Source organism: Pempheris klunzingeri, chromosome 20 (genome assembly GCF_042242105.1).
Source record: "Pempheris klunzingeri isolate RE-2024b chromosome 20, fPemKlu1.hap1, whole genome shotgun sequence".
Taxonomy (NCBI): Eukaryota; Metazoa; Chordata; class Actinopteri; order Acropomatiformes; family Pempheridae; genus Pempheris; species Pempheris klunzingeri.
In genome coordinates this window covers 13,735,849-13,744,158 of record NC_092031.1, presented here as the reverse complement: position 1 = coordinate 13,744,158, position 8,310 = coordinate 13,735,849, and the positions used below count along the sequence as shown (strand labels likewise).

At 44.7% G+C, this 8,310-nt stretch overlaps 1 protein-coding gene across 7 annotated transcripts in view; it reads right to left on the bottom strand.

Annotated features, from left to right (window-relative positions):
* Window positions 1-668: 668 nt before the first annotated feature.
* raraa (retinoic acid receptor, alpha a) overlaps window positions 669-8,310 on the bottom strand; it is a 136,775-nt gene continuing 129,133 nt past the window's right edge. For all 7 annotated transcript variants that reach the window (XM_070851339.1, XM_070851336.1, XM_070851337.1 and 4 more), the window contains 5 exons: window positions 4,417-4,577; window positions 4,102-4,278; window positions 3,798-4,002; window positions 3,430-3,588; window positions 669-3,190 (listed from right to left, as the gene is read on the bottom strand). In XM_070851339.1, coding sequence (XP_070707440.1) covers window positions 2,994-3,190; window positions 3,430-3,588; window positions 3,798-4,002; window positions 4,102-4,278; window positions 4,417-4,577 — 899 coding nt within the window. In that variant the 3' untranslated portion in view covers window positions 669-2,993. The remainder of the gene's footprint in view (window positions 3,191-3,429; window positions 3,589-3,797; window positions 4,003-4,101; window positions 4,279-4,416; window positions 4,578-8,310) is intronic.

The window sequence follows — 8,310 nt, the reverse complement described above, 5'->3', positions numbered from 1 at the left end:
TTCAACCTAGCCTTAATGCTGACTTTAATTGAAGATCTTGTCATGAAGAGGGCAGAGGGTGGTTCTGTGGTTAGCACTGTTGCCTCACAGCAAGAAGTGTGTGGAGTTTGCATGTTCTCCCCATGCTAGTGTGGGTTCTCTCCAGGTACTCCGACTTCCTCCCACAATCCAAAGACATGCAGGTTAGGTTAATCGGTGACCCTAAATTGCCCGTAGGTGTGAGTGTGAGAGTGAGTGTTTGTCTGTCTATATGTTGGCTGGAGACCAGTCCCTGCCTCTTGCCTGAAGTCAGCTGGGATTGGCTCCAGCTCCCCCACGACCCTGATAGATAAGCGGTATAGACGATGGATGGATGAATTTTGTCATGAAGAGTCTGGTATCCATCTATGATGGCCAATATGCAACATTGAATACAAATATTAAGAGTGGCCATTGAACCCTTGTTCCCCGTCTCTTCAATGCTTTGCTGTTGCTACAGACAAGAAAAAAGGTTCCAAGGCCTCCAGACTGGGCCAACAAAGTTAGTGACTGCCTTCTGTTTCTCCTCAAATGTCTTTTTTCTAGCATATGATGTATGAAAACCTACTGAGGACACCCATAAAACAGAGAATGACAAAAATGACACATGTGAACAACACAAACACATTTAATAATTATTAAATGTTGGTTTTATTTTTTATCTTTTTTTGTTGTTTTTTTTTTTTTTTCCAAAGTCGCTTGATAATCTTGACAAAATTGCAACATATTCCATACTTCTCAAACTGACGGTGTGTCTGTTGCTATTCCAGATTAGCTGTGGAGGGAAAAGTTGTGCGCTGTTCTGGACAGGTGAAGTCCTAAATAATGAAAGCAGCTTTGACCGTACAAATAAAAAGAACACATGAACGACTCAGAGAGACTCCACACTGGCATCCTATGTCGTAACGCTGCGGGGTCAGAGTCGGTGTCTTTCCGCATAAGTCCTGGTCTGCCAGGCCTAAACAAAAATGAGTGACTGAAGAAAAATTCAGGGGCTCAGTAGCAGAAGTGTCTGTATGTGTGCATCTGTGACAGGAGGGTTAGGAGGTGCAGCACAGAACATATACAAAGAACAGGCCAAGCACACAAAATGATTCCTTCCTGAGACATTGGCGTGTGTACAGTAATGATGGTCTAGATGACGTGTGTGTTAACGGTGAAGGCGTTTTGGCGTAAAGTGAGTTGCAGGGTGCAAGGTTGCTCTGGATCCGGCAAAAAGTCATGTTTTTTTTTTTTCTACCACAGGTTGCCGGGGAGGGAGGGGGGGGGGAGATCTGTGAGGATTTAGTTGACAGACATCACATTTGGGACCTTCACTTGCCTGACCACTAACAGAGCAGAGGGATCAATACAATCTAGTCTTTTCCCATCCACTACAGATTACTGATCCATTCAGAGACTACTGAGAATCACTTGTGTTTGATACAGTGTGTATGTACACCTTTCTTCACATTTTAACTCATTGAAGCTGAGCTGCTGTAGCGCACTCGAACCCGGCAGGTTACAAGCAGACGCCCGGCTCACCCTTTTCATCAAAAACACCATCTCTTTCTGCTACATGGCCAAAAAGCTATGCCCCGACTGGAGTGCTACTTTGTTATCTACTGTATGTAAAAACATTTTTAAAAGTGAAAGGGGGGGAAAAAGGTTGAAATTGTGTGTGAAAGCCACATTCTGAACAGCCAGTGATTGGTTAAGGGTCTGTCCAGTATTTAGTAGGACACAAAAACATGAAAGAACTTCCTTCAGTAAAATGTGCTCAAAAATGTCTTTTCTTGCATCACAAACCTATAAACAAAACACATAAAAGGTATTCTTAAAAAAAAAAAAAAAAAAAAAAAAATCAGGTGAAGCCTAAAACTCTTCATAGTTTTAAAGAAATGAATACAGCTTATATACACAAACTCAAAGGCTACTTAAAATACACCTTAATAATGAATCTTCATTAATTTGATTTCTTGAAAGGACCTGTGACCATATCATACAACCAAGTTAATACAATCATTTTTTTCCATTCTCTTGGAAGCAAAAAAAAATAAAGAAAAAAGGAAAACAAATCCAACCTGGAATAGTAGGTGATATTCATTGCGACTTGTTTTCTGTGCACATTTGTGTATGTCTGTGTGTCTGCATGTGTATGTCTTTCTTTGTGTGTGTGTAGACTGGAGAGAAATTTCAACAACTTTTGCCTTTTGTTAATTAGCATAATGTACAAATGTGATAAAACTGAAACATCTCTCTCAATACTCTCGATGGGTATGAAAAGATTCAAACAGTGAAGGAGTACAACAATTTCTAATCTCAGAAAACATGTCCTCATTTCAACCTGCCATTCTGTTCTGGACATGTCAATCACAATAGTTCCTTAACTTTTTCTATATATATTTATATATCTTTTGTACGAAATCTGTTTTTTTTGATGCTGGAAAAAGAGAAAAGACCCAGAGTCTTTGAGGAGGGGGGTCTTTTGACAAGTCCCAAGCTTGCAGTCTGCCTCAGCGTACAACAAAAAAAGTGTCTGGTGTTTGTTAGGTCAGTTTGTATTCATTGTCCTTGTTCTTGTATTTGCCCCGCCGCGCCCCAACCACTCTCAGTTCCATTGTCTCCACTGCATCCAGATTTGTTTCCATCAGTCTTCTGGAGAAAGGTGGAGAGGGGAGGAGCAGCAGTGGAGGGGAGCATGGGGGGGGGGGGAGAAGGAGTCATCAGCAGTGTTTACGGTGTGATCTCTCTGAGGCATCCTGTTGCCCCGGCCTGCCCCAGCCTTACCTCCCCTCACATCAGGACAAGTGAGGGAAAGCAGATCAGGAGGTGGGGATTTGTGTCGTAGGAGAGGAGGAGGTTGGCTCTGCCAGTCTCCTGCGTTCAGCAGTCAAGGGTCAAGGCCCCCCACCCCTCCTTCGCCCCTCCTCTTTACAACGTTGGGGGAGGAGGCAGAGAGCATCGTGAGGAAAAAATAATAAGGTGGGCCACTACTATGGCGATTGTGTGGCCGGACTGCTTTGGGCAGAGCTGGGGGACAGACTGGGGCTACAGCTGCCTGGGGGGGCACCACTGGGCCGGCCGCCTGCAGCACCGCTTTCCAGGCCTTCTGAGTTCTCCAGCATCTCCTGGATGAGAGGGGGCATGGAGCCGGGGATCTCCATCTTCAGGGTGATGACACGCTCAGCTCCTGCAGAGAGGTTTGGAGAGAGACAGTAGAGTCTTAGCTGCCTTACAGAGGATAGATTACATATTCATTCATTCTTTCTCTTTGACACAATCTAATATGATATAGTTAGCAAAACTTAACATACAGAAAATAGATCATAATAAAAATCATCAGCAATGTTTCAGCCAAACTGAACAATCCTTTAATCAACTCATCTTGTCAACACTGTTCACATATAAACTCTAGTGTGGACCACAGACCTTTAGCACTGATGCTTCTCAGATCAGTGATCTTCATTAGCATCTTGGGGAACATGTGCGGTTTGTGGGGCCTCCTCCTTCTTACGTAAATCTTCAACGCCTCCAGAAGAGGCTCCTGCAGGACGTCCACCTTCTCTGCCTGTTCCAAGTCCTGACGATCTGTGGAGAAACACGCAAAGTATTGTCATAATCATAGTTAGCCACTAGGTGGTGCTCAATGACGGAGTAAAGCATTTCATCCACAGACAGAGTTGACACTCCGTCCACGTCGTAGCTTTAATAAACTGCTAAGACTAAATGACGGAACATTTTGGGGCTGTCAGTTAGCAGCCTGAATGTTCTATAAGTTTTGCGCAGCTTTACCGTACCTCCACACAGCAAGCAGATGGCACTGAGCAGCCCTGTCTCGGCATCATCCATCTCCAGAGGAAGGAGCTGGTTGGCAAAGGCAAAAACCAGGTCTGTAAGGGGACCGAAGCCGGCGTTGTGCATCTGGGTTCGGTTTAGCGTGAGTCCGTCTGAGAAAGTCATGGTGTCTTGCTCTGGTGTGTAGCGTGTACAGATCCGGAGTATCTGAGGACAGCAGAGATGGAATGGGTTCCTCAACTATGGCTCTTTAAAAACTCTGGGTCATTTTTGAGGACATTTTTTGTACTGGGCTGCTGTTCTTACCAGGATATCCAGACAGGCGGCTTTGAGCAGAGTGATCTGGTCTGCGATGGTAAGCGTTGTGAAGCCGGGCAGCTGCTTCGCAAACTCCACTGTCTTGATGATGCACTTGGTGGAGAGTTCGCTGAACTTGTCCCACAGGTCTACGTCCAAAGATACACGTCGTTCTGAGCTGTTAGTCTGGAGGGAGGAGGAAGAAAGAGGTGAGAAATATTCAAGATATTTCCAGATACATTCGATTATAAAGAGCCTTCCAGCTACGAAAGCTGGAGAAGTATGAGGAAACACAGACTAGACTGTCAGAGTCATTCCACTGACCGTAGTGTATTTGCCCAGCTGGCAGAGAGAGGGAAAAGTTTCCTGGTGTGCCTTGCGAACCCTGTCGATCATCTGCTCTGTGTCGGGACTCAGCACGTAGCTCTCTGTGCACTCCTGCTTCTTGTCATCCTTTTTCTTTTTGTTCCGGTCATTTCTCACTGCTGCGGCAAACAAAGGAGATGGGCAGAGAAAATGAGTGTTAAGAGTTACACTTCAACTCTTGTCAAGCTTAATGACTAAGCTGTCATTAATCTAAATAGCGAGGCTCATACTGTATCTCTGCTACACTGTGTGACCTTTACGAAAGTGATGAAATGATTCCATTTTTAGAAAATCACCGACACAGAACCTACAGTGAAAACCAAACATACAGTATGTGGTCTTCAGCCAATTCAATCTGTATGGCTTGCTTAGGTATTGGTATAGGAACATGCTAACAACCCATATAAGGACTACCACAAGGGAGACTGAGCTCAAGATTAGAAGCAAAGTCATCAGCAGGAAAGGATGCTCTGTCTGCAGCAAACAGCAGCAGCAACCGCAGCATCACTTCTCTTATCCCATGCCATAAGATAAATGTTGTGAGACAGCTCCATCCAAGAAGGGCTATGGTAATGGAGGGAAGGGGGGGAAAAAACCTTGAAATAATCCAATGTGGTTTCCCTCTGGGCAATCTGGCTGAGAACAGTGTGCTCACCCCAAATGACAAAAAACACTAGGCGGGGTGTTTAGCATTGGAATCCCATTACAGGCTCAATCCATTTCTCCCAGCCCATCTAGACTGGGGTGCAGTTTAACTATGACTGTGTGTGTGTGTTGAGGGTGGGGGTGGGATGGGTGATATGGGGTGCTAGTTGATAAATAGTGGTGGTGGATGGAGCTATCCATAAGGCTGACAAATTGCCACAGCTTTCATTAGGGGTCCCGGCTAATCTAATAACATAATATGACAAATATCCTGCCTCTAATGGTTTTAAAAGGGCTCGGCTGCTGAGCCCATACCGGGAAAAAAACCTTCCAGCTTTCTCTCTCACTCTCACATTTCTCTCTCTCTGTTATACAACACACACTCTCTTTTCTTGTCCTCCTCTCATTTCATTCTCTCCAAAGCACACAATCTCCCCTTTCTAAAATTATATTTCTTGTGCTTTAAATCATCCCACTTTCCTAAACTCATCTCTATCAGTCCTTGCATCTCTATCTCCCCTTCAGGTACCTGGATGTCCCCTTGCCGCTGACCGAAGACCAGATTTTCCTTGTCTTAATCCTAACCTTGACCATTAAGGGTGAGAGCGCTCAGGCTGATGGGAGATCAGTGTTTGTGACAGAGGGGCATGGCCCAGGGCCAGGGAGGGATGCACTGCTCGGTGCTGCTGCTCATCCATCAGCCAGCGGACAGGCCTCCCTGCCTGGGAGAACATGAGGGGAAGGAGGAAGGAGGGGGCTGGAAGTCTGATGCTGCACTATGTTATTGCTAAGCACTGCTCACCACAACAAGAAATGAAGAAGACCCTGCTGTGCAGACGGAGCATGGTGTGATTGTGTGCCAGCGCTTTATTGGTACTCAGGTGGTAGCATAATATGATCACAAAATACACAGGGATATGCAGCAGGAAACAGTGCAGTAAAGTGCGACAAAAACCTCATATTATATATAGCATGTTATGATGGGACAGTTTTATAAACCATGTCAGTGAACAGAAGCAGAAAAGTAAAAAAATAGATAAATAAATAATGAGCTAATTAAGCTTTAGTTAGTGAAGGAACACCCTCTTCAACAGCCCTCAGCTTTTGAGGCCAGTTGCATTAAACTGTAGTAAGCTGCTGAACATATTTGGGCCAGCCCTGCTTGTGGTGCTGATTGGGAATCTGCGTCCTGTCTGCCATGAAGGCAGGGATGGAGGGCTGCGACACAGTCGATGTCCAATTAATTCACAAATAAAAGTGGGGCATCCCTAGCGCCCAGACATTACCCGCGCTGACAAATTGGCAGCACAATCATAAGCCGCACAACACAATTTAATGAAGTCATTAAAGAACTATTAGGCACGACTGGCGATCTGTCATGGCGAATTGCCACATGCAATAACTTGAGGGGGGGAGGACTGTGGCGGGGGAGTGAAAATGAAAGAAATACTGCTTCGCTTTTTTTTATTGTGTGTGTGTTTGTGTGTGTGGACACAAACGTGCGTTTGATGTTTGTGTGCGTGTTAACTTCAAGCAATACATCTTTCAAAGTGTATTATTAGAATATGAATGCTAATGGGGGAACTTGCATCCTGGATTGTTTGCGGTTACGTGCTCATTGCATAAAAATGATTTACAAGAGCCGGTGTGTAACGTGTATAGAATACTGTGACAGCACCTACACACAGCCATCACTCAATCATTTGTTCTCATAGTGGATTTCAGCTGCAGTGTGTAGTTAATAGACAATTTCTGTTAGTGCTGCGGTGTGTATTTGTGTGTGTCTGGGTGTGTTTGTGTCTGTGTACAAGACAGAGAGAGGTGGGCAGACAGGGATAATTCGTGTGAGGAAAATTAAAGCACTGGCAGCTCGTCCATCACACAGATTAAATTCAATGGAAAGATAAAAATGTCAATGTTCCCCCTGCTCCTGCTGCTCGCAGCGCAGAGCCACCGTCGACAGTGATGAAACTTTCTCCCTCTCTCTGTCCTCCAGCCTCTCTTATCCCACCTCCCCCCTCCGCTCTCTCAACTCTAGATTTTCATTCTCACTCACACTGGGTTCAATACTCTTTCCTCTCGCAGCCTTCATCTTTCTCCGCTATCCTGCCTTTCTGCCTGATGTTATCTGTTCTCCATCATCCTTTGCTTCATCTTATTTTACTTTTATTACTTTTTCTATCGCTGACTAACACCTTCCTTGAGGAACATGTGGGAGATAGCTTTGTGAGCGAGACAAAAAAGAAGACGGGGGAGGGGATGATAAGGGGAGAGACGTTCTGAGGGTTGGTGGCTGAACTCGGCAACATAAATTCTGTTTTAAGGTTTGTGCAGCTGAACCATATGATCATCGCTAATGCACAAAAAAAAAAGACTCAGGAGTGGAAATAGTGGAGATGTGCTTTAAATGATTGAAAAAAAAAATTTTTTTTTCTTTTTTTTTGAGTGAGCTGATAGTTTTTCAAGTAAGAAATGATTTTCACATTCTCAGATAGTTTGATTTTAACATTTTGAGTTGGTTTGACAAAGTGAAACTACCTGGTACTCAAGAATGCAAAAACAAGGGACATGTCACTATTAGACCCCTTGAACAACTATACTAGGATAAGGGCATTGAGTGATTAAATTAGCCAATCTATCCAATGAGCCAATAAAATAAAATGTTTTCATGTTTTAGCCATCTATGCAACCATGTAATGTTTTTTAAAAATAACTTTCATGATTTACAGTATGTTATACTACGTTTTCTTTAACCACACAACATCGGGTTAATGTTAATGGGCCACAAGGCTTACAGGCGTTTCCCTTGTAACCCTCCCCACACTCCCCCTTCCTTCTGATGCCGTCTTGCTTGGCATTGCCACCTGGCAGCAGGCCTGGCACTGTCATCTGGAGCTGTCTGCCGGCAGACACAAGGTCACCCAGACGTCCCCCGGCACTACCAGGGGGTCTAACTTCTGAGCGTGTGTGACAGTGAGAGTATGGTGTTTAAGTGGAACTGTCGGGGTTTATTTCTTTTACAGCGTTTTTATTCATACTGGTTGTCACCTTGCATGTGCATAATTTGCGTGACTGCGTGCGTGAAATTATGCACGAGCGCGCATTTTTATGTGTGCGTGTGTTCTCGGGTCTGTGTGTGTGAGAGGCGGAGAGACTCCCTGCTGACCCCAGATGGTCAGCCTCTCCTTCCTCACCAGCTCAGACCAG